The 17,104-nt window shown below is 49.7% G+C and overlaps 1 protein-coding gene across 8 annotated transcripts in view; it reads left to right on the top strand.

Moving 5' to 3' along the window:
* Window positions 1–16,624, top strand: part of CACNB1 (calcium voltage-gated channel auxiliary subunit beta 1) — a 67,277-nt gene extending 50,653 nt beyond the window's left edge. For 4 of the 8 annotated variants that reach the window (XM_048517286.1, XM_048517290.1, XM_048517288.1 and 1 more), the window contains 7 exons: window positions 470–528; window positions 1,827–1,936; window positions 3,268–3,276; window positions 5,039–5,190; window positions 9,605–9,700; window positions 10,989–11,174; window positions 14,236–16,624. In XM_048517286.1, coding sequence (XP_048373243.1) covers window positions 470–528; window positions 1,827–1,936; window positions 3,268–3,276; window positions 5,039–5,190; window positions 9,605–9,700; window positions 10,989–11,174; window positions 14,236–14,697 — 1,074 coding nt within the window. In that variant the 3' untranslated portion in view covers window positions 14,698–16,624. Of the gene's footprint in view, window positions 1–469; window positions 529–1,826; window positions 1,937–3,267; window positions 3,277–5,038; window positions 5,191–9,604; window positions 9,701–10,988; window positions 11,481–14,235 lie in introns of those variants that run through there. The other 4 variants (XM_048517287.1, XM_048517291.1, XM_048517292.1 and 1 more) reach the window with 3 other exon arrangements.
* Window positions 16,625–17,104: the final 480 nt, after the last annotated feature.

Below are 17,104 nucleotides of genomic sequence, written 5' to 3'. Positions count from 1 at the left end.
GTGGCAAAGGTGTGCCAGGGCAGGGCATGGCAGGGGCGCAGGGCACACATGTGCCCCGGGTGCAATTCCCCCTCGCTATGGCTCTGCCCTGCTGCCAGCATGGCTAGACAGTACTGACCTTGGTGGGCCAGTGGGATGTTTCATTGCTTGTGTATGGAAGGCAGATGCTCCTTTTCTCTCTGCACCTGCCCTCCCCAGCATCAGACGTCTTTCAGTCATGTTGGCGAACATGCCCAGAAGGGCATGCACACATATCTGGACTGGAAGGGCATCTAGACCTTGCAAACAGAGCCAAAGAATGTTCACAAACTGATGCGCTTGGGCCATGCTTATACACATCAAGCCCTCCTTTTCTTTCTGTCTCCATTCACATTCCAGCTTCTGGATTCTGACTGACTTCTGCTCCTGTTTGTCTGTCTTTTCTCTCCCTTCCTCCCTCCCCCTGCCCAACTCCTCCTTACCTTTCCAGGTGACGGATATGATGCAGAAAGCTCTATTCGACTTTCTGAAACGCCGATTTGACGGCAGGTGTGAGCGGCAATCTCTGAGGCAGGGGTTGTGGGGGAAATCAGACACTCTCTCTTGCTCTGTGGTCCTTGGGGCTGGATCCCAGTACTGGGTTCCTGCATTTGAAACCTCACTAGACATCAGAGAAGATTAAAGAAGCGGGTCTGAGTTAGCTCCCTGTGGGCTCCCGGACACTTCTGTAGATGGTCTTTAGTAGCACAATCAACCCATTTCTAAATATCTCTTCCCCCTGGCCCTGCTTTTCTAGACCATGAGGACTATACGCCTTTTATTTCAAAAAGCAAAAAGAAAGGCGGGAAGTTCCAAAGTCTGCTAATACACAGTTAGATTTGCTGGTGCCCTGACCTGGCTGCTGCAGGCGAGCCTAATATCATCAAATGTCAGAAGCTAAGCAGGGTCGACCTTGGTCAATCCTTAGATGGGAGACGACCGTTCAAAGTCACTTTCTGACCATCGCTGTTCTCTCTTGCCATGAAAACCCTATTGGGTTGCTGTAAGTTGGCTGTAACTTGATGGCGCTTGACACACACAAATTCAGCAACACTTTGGTGGTTTCTGCACAGCCAAGGGAGAGAGCCTGCATCAGCATTAATCATGCCGATGCAGGCTTTGGGGCCATTCGCACAAACGACCCCATGGGATGCTTAGCTGTGGGAGCAAGCTCCGCACAGCCACGTATTCCCCTCCCCGGCCCCAAATGCCTCATTACCTTCTGCTGGCAGCCGCGTCGCTCTATCGTCGCTCTGAGGAGGGAAGGGGACACGCCCCCATGGCCACAGCGATGGCTGAAGCACCAGAGACCAGGGGGCGTGTCCCCTTCCCTCCTCAGAGCGACGATAGAGCGATGCGGCTGCCAGCAGAAGGTAACGAGGCGTTTGGGCCGGGGAGGGGAAAACGCTGGCTTCCATCTGCTGCCGTTTGCATGTCAGCGGATGGAAGCCGGCATTTGCAGGAAAACTCGCTCCCCAAGCGAGTTTTGAGTACACCGTTTTGGCGGGCACAGAGCGCTGCTGCATCGATTTGGCAGCGGCGCCTGTGTGAAGGGTCCCCCCCAAAACGATGTTTTACTGGGCTGAAGCTGTTGCTTTCAGCCCGTGCAGAAACCGCCTTTGTCATTTTTGTTGGTCATAAGGTCTTGCAACCTGCTTTTTAAAAAATGAACATGAAATGAGTCAATTGTTAACAGGGCTCCCTGCACGATACAAAAGCTGGCCTAGATGTCTCCGTGGTAGGACAGGATTACCCTTGGGAATGATCTGTGTTTTGTTGGATGGCCCCTTCCCCTCTGTCTTCTGCAGAATATCCATCACGCGTGTGACTGCCGACATCTCCCTGGCCAAGCGCTCAGTCCTGAACAACCCTAGCAAACACACCATCATTGAGCGCTCCAGCACCCGCTCGAGCCTAGGTGAGGTTGTGTGGAGATGCTGGGGGAGCGTTCTTCTTCTCTTTCTGGGGCTCTTTCCACTATTACAGCAGTGCTGTTTGGGGGAGTTTTCCCCTGATGTCGTCCTCCGTGTGTCCTGCTTCTGCTTTTCTCCCCCCTTTTTCTGTGTCCTCCGTTAAACCTTGCTCAGAATTATCTTTTTAGAAAGGTTACGTTCAAAGTGTCTTTGGGTGCCCCGTGGATTGAAAGGGGTCCTACCACATAAGCACCACAGCCTCAGCCACCAAAGTCACTATTCTCTACCATCACCAGAGGGATTTTTAGACTATTTCTAAAAAAATCCGTAATTGACAGATCCTTGAAGTGCAATATTGTTGTAATTGTGTATTACAATTTCCATCTTGCTTTCTTTGAAAAAAATTCTGGCTCATTTCCCTTCAAAGTTGTGAGGTGAAGCATGCAGACTGTACATTTCCCCTTATAACTTCCCAAGGAAAAGGGCGAGACTTACTTTTTCAATGAATACTAGGAACTGATAGATTTAAGCAATAGATCATTAGGCTGTCATGACACTGTGGTGACCTGGCATTTCTGGCTGGGTTTTTTTTTAAAAAAGCTCTTCAGTGGAGTGGGGAGGAAATGGTGTCTTCATGGACTGAGGCAAGGAAAATGTGGGGGGAAACAGCCATGTGGATGCTTTGTTGCCTGTGTATTCACAGCAGCAACAAATCATCTCTGTGTGGAAGCAGCCTGAGCATGGAAGCCAAGTGAGAGCAGGTATAATTCATGTGTGATTGAGTGGCACTAACTGCTTGCATGCAAAGTCTTTTAAAGTTTTCCTAGCTTTCATCACTCCATCTGTATCAGCCAAGACCACCTTTCCCCAGATGTCTCTGAATTTCCCATAATGCTGTGCAGCATTGCCTCTTCTGTCCCTGTTCCTGGAAGTACCTCTTGTAACAATTCACCACCATTGCAGGATTGTCTCTGTTTTCTAGGATGGAAGGGTGTGTGAAAGAGATTGCTCGCACTTTCTTGTGCGAGCATTCCTGTGTCATAATTGGTAAAGTGGAGAACACCCCCAAGGTTACCATGTTTGGCACTGGAAACATTCCCGGGCCTGTTGCCCTGTATCGGGATGTCAAAATAGGATATCCTTTATGTCTCTTGTCAAGCGTTTGGGCTTCTCAGCCATTTCCTCAGTTTCCCCTCCCCTTGCCAAGGATTCACATTGCAGGGGTACTGCTTCTGAGAAGACTATCGACTGACTCTTCTCTTTTTTCTACCCTCTCCCTGCAACCTTCTTTCCCTTCCATCTGCGTCTCTTCTTCCCTTCTCTGTTCCTGATACAGATGTCTTGGGTATGTAACCTTTAGCCTCACAGATTCTCAGCTGCCCCAATGCTAATGTAACTATATTTGAATGCAATAGAAAGAGATTGATCAGAGTGGGCTGCATCTAAATAACTTTTGTCTTTCTGGAGAAAAAAAAATTCAAAGCTTCAACAAAGACACATGTTTTGGTTTTGCCAAAATGTGATGCTCTGCTGTTCATTTTGAATTTTTTTTCATTGTATTTGAGTCACAAAAGATATTTAGTATATATCTGTAAGAATTTAAGGTCAAAACAAAATCTAGTGCCTTTGTAATATGAATCAAATGAGGAAGAGCGGCAAGAAACATAAATTGGAATGAAAAACAAAATTAAGAAAGTTGTTTGCAAAGAATGATGTACTTAGAATCACCAAGGGGTCTATTAGCTCTGGTGTAGCCTAGCTGGAAAATGTTTTAAAAATCCAATAAAACAATTTCAAGTCTCAATGAGTCCAGGGAAATGAGTTGTTTGTATGCTCTTTTTCCCCATAGAGTCAGTGATATTTCAATTATTATTTGTTTACTTTGGCTGGATTGTGCGCTGATTTTGGTAACTGTAGTGAGGGAATGTAGTCTAAATCATATACTTCCTTGCATGCTTCGTTAATGTCCACATTCCAGCCTAGTAGAGGGAATATAATGCAACTCTTCCCAGGGCCTCAGCACAAACTGGATCCCCATATCCAGCCTGCTCTCTGCTCAGTTCAGGGTCCTTTCTATACAGCTGGGGGTTTCCCACATTCTCATTTTTCTTACTTCTAAGTTCCTGTTTCTCCCTGGAGTTTTCCAGTTTTGTACATGTTTTGCTTCCTGTAGTGGTTTGGTCAACACAACGCAAGATTAAATCTGTCAAAAAACAAAACAACAACCCTGCAGTTTATATCTGCAGGGAGGTTTATTGAACTTAAACCTGTTTTATATTGAATCAACCACTAGAATCTAGATGGAGCAGAACACAGGTGGAACCGGGGGGGGGGGGGGGGGGGGCAGGGGAGCCCCAAAGAAGCAGGGACTTAGAAGCAAGGAAACTAAGAGTGCAGAAAAGACCTACGTTGTGAGTAACCTGCTATATGTCTCTCTCAGGCAAGAAGGTACAAGCACTCCCTGCCACCCAACCACGTTTTGGAAAGGGAAAGGACAGGGGGACACATGCGTGCCAGGGCCAACCCAAGACATTTTGGTGCATGAGGTGTACAAACCAAGTAACCTCCTTCCTCTCCCCGTCCTCCCAGTCCTGCTAATTAGCATGGAGCAAAATCCCCCAAAGAGTTCCCAGATACCAAGACCCAATGAAGGTCTCCAGCAGCAGCCTCCTGCTGATGAATAGCTGTTGCCCAGGAAAACTAAACCCCTTGGGTGAAATCTCTTTGTCTCCTTTAACAATGCCCCAATCCACTGCTTCCAGCATCTGCCTCACTTTGCCTCGGGATAGTGTTGCCACTAGCAAATGCCAGTCTGTGGGTCTGGCTGGTGGCGGACTGTTCAGAAACCAGAAGGACAGCCTTTATCCCACAGGGCAGAAAGGGTTGGCTAGCGCACTCTTTCCAGAAGGGAACTTTGGACAGCTGTAGCTTCATACTCAGTGTGCGACCAGAGTCGGTCACAGGCCAGTTTTTGAGTGCAGGGGTGAAGTCCCGGATGATGAGCCGAACCTAGAATACCCAGAGGCATGTGTAAATGGGGCTGCAGCTTTCTATAGCAGTGCTGACTCGTCTCCCTCTTTCCTGTGGTCTGCTTCCTGCTGCGGCAGCTGAAGTGCAAAGTGAAATTGAGCGCATCTTTGAATTGGCCCGCACGCTACAGCTGGTGGCTCTGGATGCCGACACCATCAACCACCCAGCTCAGCTTTCCAAGACGTCGCTGGCTCCCATCATTGTCTATATCAAGATATCCTCCCCCAAGGTGAGTGGGTGCCCTCTGCTATTCACTGTGAGTTGACTGCAGGATTTTGGTAACAGATCAAACTTGAAGGGTTCTGTAGACTCCAGTGGGGGTTTGAGGGACGAGGCCTATGCTGGGAAGGCCAACGTTGTCAGAAGGCCATCGCGAATGTACGTGGTCCCAGGGCTACTGGCAGTTCCTGTGCATTTCTTTGCAAGCTAATGAGGAAAAAAAATGAACCAAAAATGCCCTATTAAATTACACTGATTTTTGTCCGTTGTGTTAAATGGGAATATTGACTTATTCAAGTCTCCTTCAATGCAGGAACACACAATCAAAGCACTCCCGACAGATGGCCATCCAGCCTCTCTTTAAAAACCTCCAAAGAAGGAGACTCCACCACACTCCGAGGCAGTGAATTCCACTGTCAAACAGCCCTTACTTCCCATCAGGAAGTTTTTCCTGATGTTTAGGTGGAATCTCTTTTCCTTCACCTTGAACCCATGACTCCTGGTCCTAGTCTCTGGAGCAGCAGAAAACAAGCTTGCTCCCTCACCAACATGAGATCCCTTTAGATATCTAAACATGGCTATCATGTCACCTCTTAACCTTCTCTTCACCAGAGTAGACATATCCAGCTCCCTGAGTCTCTCCTCATAGGGCATGGACTCCAGACCTTTTGCCATTTTGGTTGCCGTCCTCTGGACCATTCCAGCTTGTCAACCCTTGGTCTAAAGGAGTCTCCTTGTGAGGAAAGGCATTATTTCCCATTCCCATTATATAGGGTCAGGGAATGTCAGGCTAGTGTTTGGGAGACCTACGTTTGAATCCCTACTCGTGTCATGGAAGCTTGCTGGGTGACCTTGGACTAGTAACATTATCTCAGCCTAGCCTACCTCATGGGGTTGTTTTGAGGATAATATGGAGGAGGGGGGAACTATGTAATCTTCTTTATATCCCTATTGGGGAGAAAAGCAGAGTAAAAAGGAATCAAATAAATAGTCCAGAGAAGAGGTAGAGAGCCTGATGCACAGGAAGTCAGTCTTATTGTCAGCCCCTTTGAGTCTCCTACAGGAGAGAAAGGGGGGATATAAATCCAAACTCCTGCTCCTCCTCCTGCTCCCCCCTCCTGCTCCTCCTCCTCCTCTTTGTATTATTATTATTATTATTATTATTATTATTATTATTATTATTATTATTATTATTATTGGCAGCTGTCCCAAGATAAAATAGAGGGAGACCAAGAAAAGCTAAGTAAGAGGCCTGCTGCAGGCACGATAGCCATGTAGAGGCACGACAGCCGTACTCCGCCATGACACAAACACCCACAACGTAATGCTGCCTGTCTTCCATGGGTTGTCAGATGTCGGCCTCTGTGCCTTGCTGCCTGGTTTCCTGAGAGCGCAAGTGTGACATTTGCCCCTACTGAAACTCTGCCTGCCATCCTGAGTAAAAGGTAAAGGTAGTCGGGTCATTACTGACCCATAGGGTGACGTCACATCCCAACGCTTACTGGGCAGACTTTGTTTACAGGGTGATGTGCCATTGCTTTTCCCAGCTGCTGCATCCAGAAATGGAGCTCTGATTGAAAACAACAGATGCAAACAAAGATGGGTTTATTATTATTAAAAACAAACAACAAACAACAAAAATGAATATCAGGAGTGTTTTGATTGCGCGTTCCTGCGTGGCAGAGGGTTGGTTTTGATGGCCCTTGTGGTCTCTTCCAACTCTATAATTCTATGATTGTATGACCTCTTTGAAATAATAATATTTTTAAAAAAAATATCACAGCCTTAGGTGTTGCTCATTCTGTGACTGGTGGCTGGAGCCAAGGTGGTCTTCTTCTTGCCCTGATGACTTCTTTGTGGTTTAAAAATTCTCACGCCCTCATTTTTAATCATTTATCACTTTCTGGTTGGCCTGCATATTTTCAAAAATATTCCTGCCACCACGAAAGTTAGGAGCTGGGCTTTAAAAAGAGGGTTTCAACATGAACCTGTGAACTGCACAGGCTTGGATGACTCATGGTTTGTGTGGGCTGTTTTGGTGGCTCGTGTCATGGATGATAGCAGAAAGGGTGACTGTTAATGGAGTTTTATTAGTGATTGTGGATACACCGGAGCTGAGAACTCTCATCTCGTCCATATATGAAATGTTTTCACCTCCAGGAATGAAACACAGAATCCCTTTGATAATTCAGCATCTCTCTGTTGGCTGAGTAGGTTCTGGCCGCAAGGCCCTGACTGACTTTTACGTACATGGGAGGAGAACTGAAAAGAAGTTGTCCCTCCTGTGTGTGTGACTGGGGCGGGGGCGGGGGGGCGGGGGGGACAGGACCATGTCACAGCATCCTCTTTATGCATTTACCCATTTCAATCTCCCAGTTGGGAGGCCAGTTCAGAGGCTCAGGATTTGTAAGTTCCAAGTTAGGTTAGCCGTCTTCCTCTGTTTCATTTCTTTTTCCAGTCTGCACTCTATCCCTGTAACCTGTATTTTTTCCTAGAATTTTGTGTGCAGAATAAAGGTTGTATCGGTTTGAGAAAAAGAGATTGCCTTGATTTTTACCTCAGTGCCTTACTGTGGCTCATGTTGCTAAAGCAGCCCTGGTTTGGATGCTTCTTCCACCCCCAAACTTATGTGGAGACCAAGAGGGGTGTGTCTTAAAGGAGAACTGGGGAAGGAGCGAGCAATTCCTCCTGGGTGAGTGGGTTCCCTGAGCCAAAAGGACTTCCTTTCTAGCTTCTGAGTAGGGTGGACTGCGCTTGCTTACTTAAGGGCTGTTTGTTTCAGCCAGGAGGGAAGGTGGCATGTGGAGCCCTGGCAGGTAACCCTGTGGAAGGTCATTCAGGCAAGGAAGAGGTCATGGGATTACTGACCAGAGGGCTTTGTATGTATGTGTGGGTGAAATGCTGTCAAGTGGCAGCCGCCTCATGGTGTCCGTGAAAAAGTTTCAAGGCAAGAGACACCCAGAGGTGGTTTGCTATTGCCTTCCTCTGGTATTTCTTGGTGGTTTCTCATCCAAATACTATCCAGGGCTGTCCCTGCTTACCTTCTGAGATCTGACGTGATCAGGCTAGCCTCGACCATCCATTGAAATAAGATTTAGTTTGCTGCCTTCCTGATAACTCATCAAAACTGCATCTCTGTTAAGCGCTACTGATGGCTCCCACTGCTCAGCTGATAGGAAACATTGTGCCAAACCTGGGTGGGTCTTATAAATCCTATTTATACTTTGGAAGGGGGGCAACTTTGAACATTTCTGCTTGCTAGTTAATAGGGGAGGGATAGTGGTTTATGGGAATGGAATGGAAGATCATAAAATGAGAACAGAAGTCCTGATTGCTAGAATCATTTTCATTTTCTCCATTTGCAGTGGGGATCATTTATATAGATTTGCCCTGTGATCTTAAGTGCTGAAAAAATGCACTTCAGAAGTTAAAATTCTGCACTATTAGAAATTAGACATTCGCCTTAATTCTGCACTGTTAGAAATTGGGCGCTCGCCTTAATTCAGAGACATCTGCACTTAGCAGGGTTCACAGCCCCCCAGTTCCAAAACAGAGGAATAGAATGAGGAGCTGTCATATACCAACTTAGTGTCTGTAACCCAAAGCTGCCTCCTCTGACTGTCAGGTGCACTCTAAGGTCTTGGGCAGAGTTTGTTTTCTAGCCTAAACTGGGACCCTTTTACCTGGAGATGCTACAGACAGATCATGGGTTGTGTGGGCTCTGTCGGTGTGCTGTTGTCACAGTTTAGCGCCTGTGTTCATCTCCACTGTGTGGATGATGCTTGATCTGTTCATCTACTTGTAAGCGAGTTCTACTGTGTTCAGTGGGATGATGTTGGACTTCTTAACTTAAAATTTAGCAGAGTAGCAGAAGAAGAGACCATCAGACAGTTGCTGGTTTTATATAAATGTGTTTACTTTCTATTAGGGAGGGTTTACATGGAAGAAAATAAAGCTTTCTATTCTCAAACTAATTTGGTTACATAGCTTAGCACCATGTGATCCCATGGCAAGGCAAAAGGTTTTCCTAGTGTGGTTCAAACAAAGAAACATAGTTTACTTTATAACTTCTATCTACGTGACTAGTCTCATATAGGCAATGCTGGGGTTAGCTGACCAATAGCTTAATCAATGGAGTGGCCATAAAACTCTGACCTCAGTAGCTCATTAGCATGCACGCAGTTAACCCCTTCATGTCTGAATTGTGACAGACACTTGCAAGTACCAACAGATAGCCTCCCAGGTGAGTACACACAGGATTTCAGGCTACTTCTGAGTTGTTGTTGTTGTTTTTTTGCAAGAGATGTGTACCCTGCCACTGTCTGGGGGCAGCACCCTGCTCTCTTACAGTCTATTTTGGTTCTAGTTTCTTTCCTCTTGTGGGATCTTAATTTCTTTCCTCTCCCATGTTCCTTACTCAACAGGTGTTACAGAGATTGGTGAAGTCGAGAGGCAAATCCCAGGCGAAGCATTTGAATGTACAGATGGTGGCATCGGACAAACTGGCGCAGTGCCCTCCGGTGGGTAGCACAGCTGGCGTGGGGTGACCTCAGGACTTGGCACCTTGCTCTCCATCCCTCATCCCTTTTGGAGATCTGGTCCTGCCGCTCAGGCACCCAATTTCCTGCCTTCTTGTGATATTCCAGACCACCAGGCATGGTCTGCATTCTGCTCTGCCCCCTGCCTACAGCCCCTGCTCTACAGACTGCTGCCCCCAGATGACTTGTCCCCACTGCCCTCTCCAGAGTTCCTTCAGAAAGGAAAAGGGGAAATGCTAATAAGCCATAGTGTGGCCATGACAGTAGAGCCCACATGAAGAACTGAGGGGAAGAAGAAGAGTTCGGATTTAGACCCCGCTTTTCTCAACTGTAAGGAGTCTCAAAGTGGCTTACAAGCTCCTTTCATTCCCTCTGCCCAAAACAGACACCTTGTGAGGTCGGTGGGGCTGGGAGAATTTGTGGAGAACTGTGGCTGACTCAGGTCACCCAGCAGGCTTTATGTACAGGAGTGGGGAAACAAATCTGGTTCCCCAGATTAGAGTCCACTGCTTATGTGAAGGAGTGAACAATCAAACCCAGTTCTCCAGATTAGAGACCACTGCTCTTAACCACTACCCCACGCTGGGAACATCTGATCCAGTGACGATCCAGCGACAATCCAGCACTGTTATCTGTCCTTTCAGCTGAAGTCCCCCAAACTGTACATTCCTCGCCTCCCAGGGCAAGCTGTTAAATGTGGCAGTCAGCGATTTGACTTATGCTGGCAGAGTGAGATAGGTAAAGTAGTAATGTTCTCCAAAGGCAGATTGCTTTCCTATTGGTGTACCTCAAAGGTATGTAATTGGTGTAAAAGTTTTGCAAGATGCTGACATTAGTTTGCCTGCTTATGCCTTTGCCTGTAAAGGTGTCTGTGCCTTGAACTTTCTTAGCAATAGGTGCTTACCTTGGTCGTGATCAATAAATACATTGTTGTTAATAGCAACAATCTACATCAGTTGTTAATAGCAATTTGGGCCTCTTCCTTGAACACAGCTACAATTTGTAATTTCCCCATCACCTCTTCAGCCTTCCTCTGCATGTTAAAATCGCCATTCTGCCTGTTCTTCAGAGGGTCGGCTCAGGGTGGAGATAGTGCAGTTATTGATTTTGGTGCAGCACCTAAGATGATGCTAAGGAGATGTTAAGAACCCACTGGTGTCCATCCTTGATATGCAACCAGTGCCTTCCTTTCCCTCCCCTCACCCACTCCTTACTATCTGTGATTTATCTCCCCCATTCTCCTCCTCCCCTCCCATCTCTGCCACTGCAGGAATTGTTTGACATCATCCTGGATGAAAACCAGTTAGAAGATGCCTGCGAGCACCTGGCTGAGTACCTGGAAGCCTATTGGAAGGCCACACACCCTCCCAGCAGCAACCCACCCAATCCGCTGCTGACACGCACCATGGCAACAGCTGCCTTGGCTGCTAGCCCCGCCCCAGTCTCCAACCTCCAGGTACAAGTGCTGACCTCACTGAAGCGCAACCTGGGCTTCTGGGGTGGGAGGGGCAGCCTGGAACAGGGGCTGAGCGGAGCTGCCCTCAGCCCCCGAGTAGAAGAGCACAAATTGTAGCTCCCCCCCCCCGCCCCGCCCCAAGTGGCTGTGGAAAGAAGAAACAAGGCCAAGGAAGCCCCACTGAAAAGGCTCCTGCTTTCCCACAATGGACTTTTCGGAGCTGCTGCCGAAGAAAGGAGATGTCTCTCCAGCCCGCTCTGGGTTTGCTTTTCTGAAGAGTGCCTTGCTTAAAGATTCCTCTTCCTCTCTTTTCTTGCACTGAATTTGACATCAAGATGACCTCTGGCTCGCCACTTCATCAAGGCACCCCACTTTCCCCAGTGCCTTCATCTTTGGAGAAATGCTTCTTGGGACGCCATAGAGGGAGGGGTCCGAGGTGTGAATGACGGGCTCATGGTAGCTGACCCCGGACACCATTGCAGTGCTGAGTTTGTCCCCATTTGCTTGCAGGAGCTGGCCGATGGTGTGGCCAAGGTGGCCGTAGGCATTAGGCTCATTCTGGGCATTGCCTCCTGCCCATATCTGCCCCAACATTCTTTCTTATAATAAGGTGGCCTTCCCCACCCTGACAGTAAGCAGTGGCCTTTCCCATTGCTTAGAAGGGCCAGTAGTTCTGAGCATGGAACTTTCTGTTTGTGTCGTGTTTGGCCCTGAGTGATGGAAATTCAGTTGCTGTGCAGGGGCCTGAAAGGTCATGATTCTGTGATCTCCCCTTTGGACAGCCTGCAGAAATCTAAATTGCTCCAATTGCAGGAGAATCTGCTGAGGCAATAATTCGATCTGCTGGATTCCAACCTCTCTATGTGCAAAGCCAGCACTTAGTTTGACAGCATACCCTGAATTTATTCACCGGTGCATCATGGGTTGTTATTCGGACTTGTCCCTGTACCTTTGCTGATGTGCACCTGTTGCAGCCCAGATTCTAGGTTCATTCATTGGTCTGACTGACAGCCATAGCATCTGGGAACAGTCAGTGTCCATAGGGGTCTAAAAAGAAGAGTTTGTATAAGGCAGATACACGTTTACTGGGCACTTCTGTGTTCTAATGTTCCTATTTCTTGGGGGGGGCAGGTCCCTTTTCAACATGTATTTTCATCTCTCTAGTGGTCAATTCAATATTACACTGCAAGAAAGTATGCCAGACATAAAGTGATGAAATATTAAATTGACCACCAGAGGGAGCAAAACATGCAGAAAAGGGAAAGAACTCCAAAGCAATAGGGACACTCAAACGAGGAAAATTAGAATGTGGCAGAGTCCATCATAGTGTGGGGTGAGGAATATCAGATTTTGAAGTCATGAGCATACATGGGAAGCCTGTATGATAAACTGATCACCTCTACACACTGTTGTTTGCAAATGCTGTCAGGCCGTGCAGACTTAGCATGAAGTTGTGATCCACCGTCCTGCTTGTGAATGGTCAGGCCTATCTAATGTGGGGTGGGCAGAGCGGAGCGAGGGGGAACTGCGCCCAGGGCATGCGTGTGCCCCGCACCCCTGTCACGCCCCCGCCCGCCTCTCCACGGAATGCCCCAGCCACAGGCGCACTCCCGGGCTGTCACGCCCCCTGCCCCGTCGGCGCTACACCACTGGGTGTGGGCCGTTACCATAGAAGACACCTGCTTTTGTTTGAACTGCTTCCTCCAGGATCAGAGTGTCACTCAAATCAATTTCCCAACCCCAGATTCAGCCCCTGAAGCCGCCATGTCCACAGCCAGGCTGCAAAGCAGTTTCTAGCAACCTGCTGGAGAACCACAAGAGGCCCTCTTGACACAGCCCTCTCTCAGCTGGGCATCTGTAGTTTTTGGCAAAACTTCCCAAGTAACCAAAATGCATTATTTCTTCACCTTCTTAGCCTACTGGGCAAGGGACAAACATGGGTTTAGTGTAATTGTGTTGAGGATTGAGTTGAGTTGAATTGTGTTGAGTCCAGGGGTCCCCAGCCTTTTTGAGCCTGCAAGAGCATTTGGCACTCTGACATAGCACAGTGGGTGCAGCAGCAAAGCGGCTGCCACAGGAGGTGGACCCAGGCCACAAAATGAGCGCCACTGCTCAACTACAGGAACACGAGATCGACCCTCGTGCCCATGGTGGGAGCTCCTGCCAAAGCAACATTTTAAGAAGAACAGTTTGAATGTAAACACCACTTTGCCCAACTGTAAGGAGTCTCAATATAGCTTACAAACTCCTTCTCTTTCTCTCCCCGCAACAGACACCTTGTGAGGCAGGTGGGGCTGAGAGAGTTCAAAGAGAACTGTGACAGGCCCGAGGTCACCCAGCAGGCTTCATGTGGAGGAGTGGACAATCAAACCTGGTTCACCAGATTAGAGCCCACCTCTCCTAACCACAACACCACGCTGGGTTAAAAAAATCTGCATTGCCACTTGAATCTGTAATAGCCAATCAGAAGTGTTGCTTGGCAAAATGCCTGCCTGGGTCCACCTGCTTCCTAAAAACACTTAATGGGGTGCCAGAAAAGGTGTTTGCAGGGTCCCTCGTTGGGGACCCTGGACATAGTTAGTCCATGGTTTGTCAGAAATGCAGAGACGTGGGGGGGGAATGGTGCCCCGCCCCCGTGCCCACCCCGCCCCCTCCCCACAGTTGCTTTAGTTTAAAGCAGCCTGGTGGGAACTGCACTTCCGGGTGTAGAAAAAGCGGCCTAGTGTGAACTACACTTCCCAGGAGACCTTGTGAGCTTGCAAGGTCTCCTGGGAAGTGTAGTTCCCTCCAGGCTTCTGTAAACAAAGGCAAGTATGGGGGGAGGGGGCGATTTTCCTCCTTCCCCATGACCCACTAGTGCGCGCCCGGTGCACGGCACAGCCCCCCGCCCCTTGTAGCTACGCCTCTGCAGAACTGTGTCAAGGTCTTCCAGCCAGCCCTTGGGAAGCCTGCTTCTAACCTGTCTCCAGCTGCTGCTGTGGCTCTCTGGCCCTGCTAACCTTGCTCTGTCTTTTTCTCCCTTTCTTGTGCATGGTGTGCGGTGAATGCATCTTTCAAACAGGGACCCTACTTAGTGCATGGGGAAGAGCCTCACAACGCCGAGCACGCCGGCCTGCACAACTACTCAGGGCAGCTGGTGGGGCATGGCCAGATCCGGCCAGCTCAGCACCCTTCCCACCTGGCCACCCGGGGCCTTTCCCGCCAGGACACCTTCGATTCGGAAACCCAGGGCAGCCGTGACTCTGCCTACACCGAGCCGGGGGATTCCTGCATGGACATCGAGACCGACCCCTACGAGGAGCCAGAACCTCGTGGCCCCCACGGCCTGGGCCACCGCCACCACCAGCGCCAGTCTTCCTGGGACGCCGAGGAGCCCGACCGGCAAAACCACAACCGGCCTCTGCGTGGGCGGGGCAAGGGGCGGGAGCGCTACTGCCAAAACGAGGAGGAGGAGGAGGAGGAGCCAGTTGGCTGCAACCGGAATGAGGTTGAAGACTGGGAGCGTAACGTTTATATCCATTAAGGCCCTGGGGCGCATGGCTGAGATGCACTGGGGAGATGGCCTCCTCCCACTCACAGCCCTGGGAGGGGGGGCAGCAGCTGTCTGTCATGGTCCCCGGGGAGAGATGTGGTCTGCGAAAGGCTTGGTCTTCATCTCCACCAGGTGGCGGTCGGCGGGGGCATTGCTTGCATCCCAAAGGCTACACCATCGCCAGCCAGGCCTGTGAGTTAACTCCCCCCGTCTCCATCCTCTCTTGGGGTCCCCAGCCTCTTCCGCCCTGCCTGCACCTTGCCATTTGTGCCAATAGCCTCTGGACCATCCCTGCCCTACCAGCCAGCACTGCCGGGGCTCTTCTCACAGTGTCATTTAAAAAAAGAGAATCACATCTACCTTAACGCCCTCTTTCTACTCAGGGTCCCCTTCCGGACCCGGAGAGGGGGAGGGCCCGTCTCCATCGGTGCCTAGGGTCACTCCAAACTCTGTGGCCAGCTGAGTCGTGTACTCTGGGGAGCTGAACGGCTCTGCAGATCCAGGCTGCTGTTGCTGTTCTCTTGGTGCTGAAGCAGCCCAAGCCCCAGTAGGAGGGAAGTGTGGAAGTCAGGGGCCAAGCCCAGTTTTCCATTGCGGGATCCAGTCATCACAAGATCCAGTGCCTATTTAAAAAAATCCAGCCCCGGTCACCTTAAGCCCTCTGCTCCTGCCCATCCTCCAGTGCCTCGGCTCATGACCCTTCGGGATGTATTTTCTCTGCCGGATAAGTCCTGGGTCTGCAGGTTGCATGCATGTGTGGTGTGTACTGTGGCTGGCAGAGAAGGGGACTTTGGGGCCTCTCCCTTGGGCATGCCTATAACCAGCTGTAATCCTGCTTTTACTACTGATTGTGAAAACCCCTCTCCAGCATGTGTGATTGCTTGGTCTGGGGCATTTGGCAGACAACAGGTAGGAAAACACTCCCACTGCTCTGAACCGGGAAGGCGGACCCTCCTAGACAGTTCCAGCGTCCTGCTTCATGTATTGCAGGTACTGCTTTCTGTTGCAGGGGAGCAGGGAGGGCGTTCTTGCAGCCTCTTCCCTTCTCTTGCCTCTTCCTCTTCAGAAAGACAAATCGCCTTTCTGGGCAGGCTTGGGAAAGCAGCTGGCTTATGTTCTGCAGGAGAATCATGGCTTGGAGTTTGCTCAGGTGAAGCCTTGATGTGCATGAGTTCTAGAGCCAGCCAAGGCTGGATGGAACCGTGGGAAACTGTGCAGGCTGAGTGTGCCGGGCAGCTCTTGGCTCTCACCTTGGGACTGCCAGCACGGACTCCTCTTGAGGCTGCTGCAGGGCAGATGGACCCAGATGGACCCACTGGGGTTGTGAGTTGAGCATTATGCTGCTCAAGAGACTGCAAGGGGAAAGCTGTAGCTAGTTGCCCACGTGACCGACAGCAGTACCCAGCAGATGCCGCCGCAGCACCCAGACACACCATCTTGTGCCAAAACTTGCTTCCTGCCCTTGGTGCCAGTGGCCTCTTATTTCAAGGGATTTCCCTTCATTCAAGGATGTCACCACTGCGCTGAATGTGACGAGCATCCTTCGTCTCCAATCCCCACACACCTTCGGCATTTACCGGGCCCAAATGCTGAAACAAGGCAGCCTGATGCCACCTTTCCCCCCCACCCCCGTCAGCTGTCTCCCTCTGTTCACCTCTTTGGGGAATGGCTCAATCCCATGTCTGCTTCGTGACGGGGATGAGCGTCCCTGTGTATGCCTGGGTTAGGAGCCTGAGGCTACCTTAGTGTGGGAGTTTTGTCATCATTGTGTTCATTTCCTACGTGTCCTGCTGCCCTGTAATTTTATAGTTCCCGTGCCAACTGCCTCAGCTTCAATTCAGACAGCATTTCTATTTCTGGCACGGATGTGGAGATTTTGCAGGAGAGATTGCTCCTGATAATTAATTCACTGTCAGGGGGGAAAGGGGCACATGGCCTTAGATCACACCTCCAGGCCTTAGGGCAAGGGTGTCACACACAGCTCACCAGGCCAGAGCGAGAGCGAGGGGGTGTTGCCTCACCTGTCCTGTGGGCCTGATAAGCCTTCTCAAGCTGAGGTAGCCCTTCCCCAGTGCCAGTTCAGGCTGGGGAGCCTGTGCAGGCCTCTCCAGCCAAGGTAGCCACACACACCCAGGGCCCGGCCCGACCAGGTCACATTGTGTTATATCTGGCCCTGAATTCGACTACCCCTGCCTTAGAGTATAACCTTGTTCTGGGTAATACTGAAGGGGAAACATGGCATACAGAGTTGTGGGTGGAGCTGATGGAATGTACTACCACAGTTTCCACAGGGCTAGGTAACACAACCCACTTAATATAAGACTTGGTCTGTCGTGCGCATTCAGAAACAGCCTGGAAATTTGGCTTCTGATTTGGAGATGTCAAATTCTGTTGTGAC

Source organism: Sphaerodactylus townsendi, linkage group LG15, assembly GCF_021028975.2.
Source record: "Sphaerodactylus townsendi isolate TG3544 linkage group LG15, MPM_Stown_v2.3, whole genome shotgun sequence".
Lineage (NCBI taxonomy): Eukaryota > Metazoa > Chordata > Lepidosauria > Squamata > Sphaerodactylidae > Sphaerodactylus > Sphaerodactylus townsendi.
This window is presented reverse-complemented; position numbering and strand designations above follow the sequence as displayed.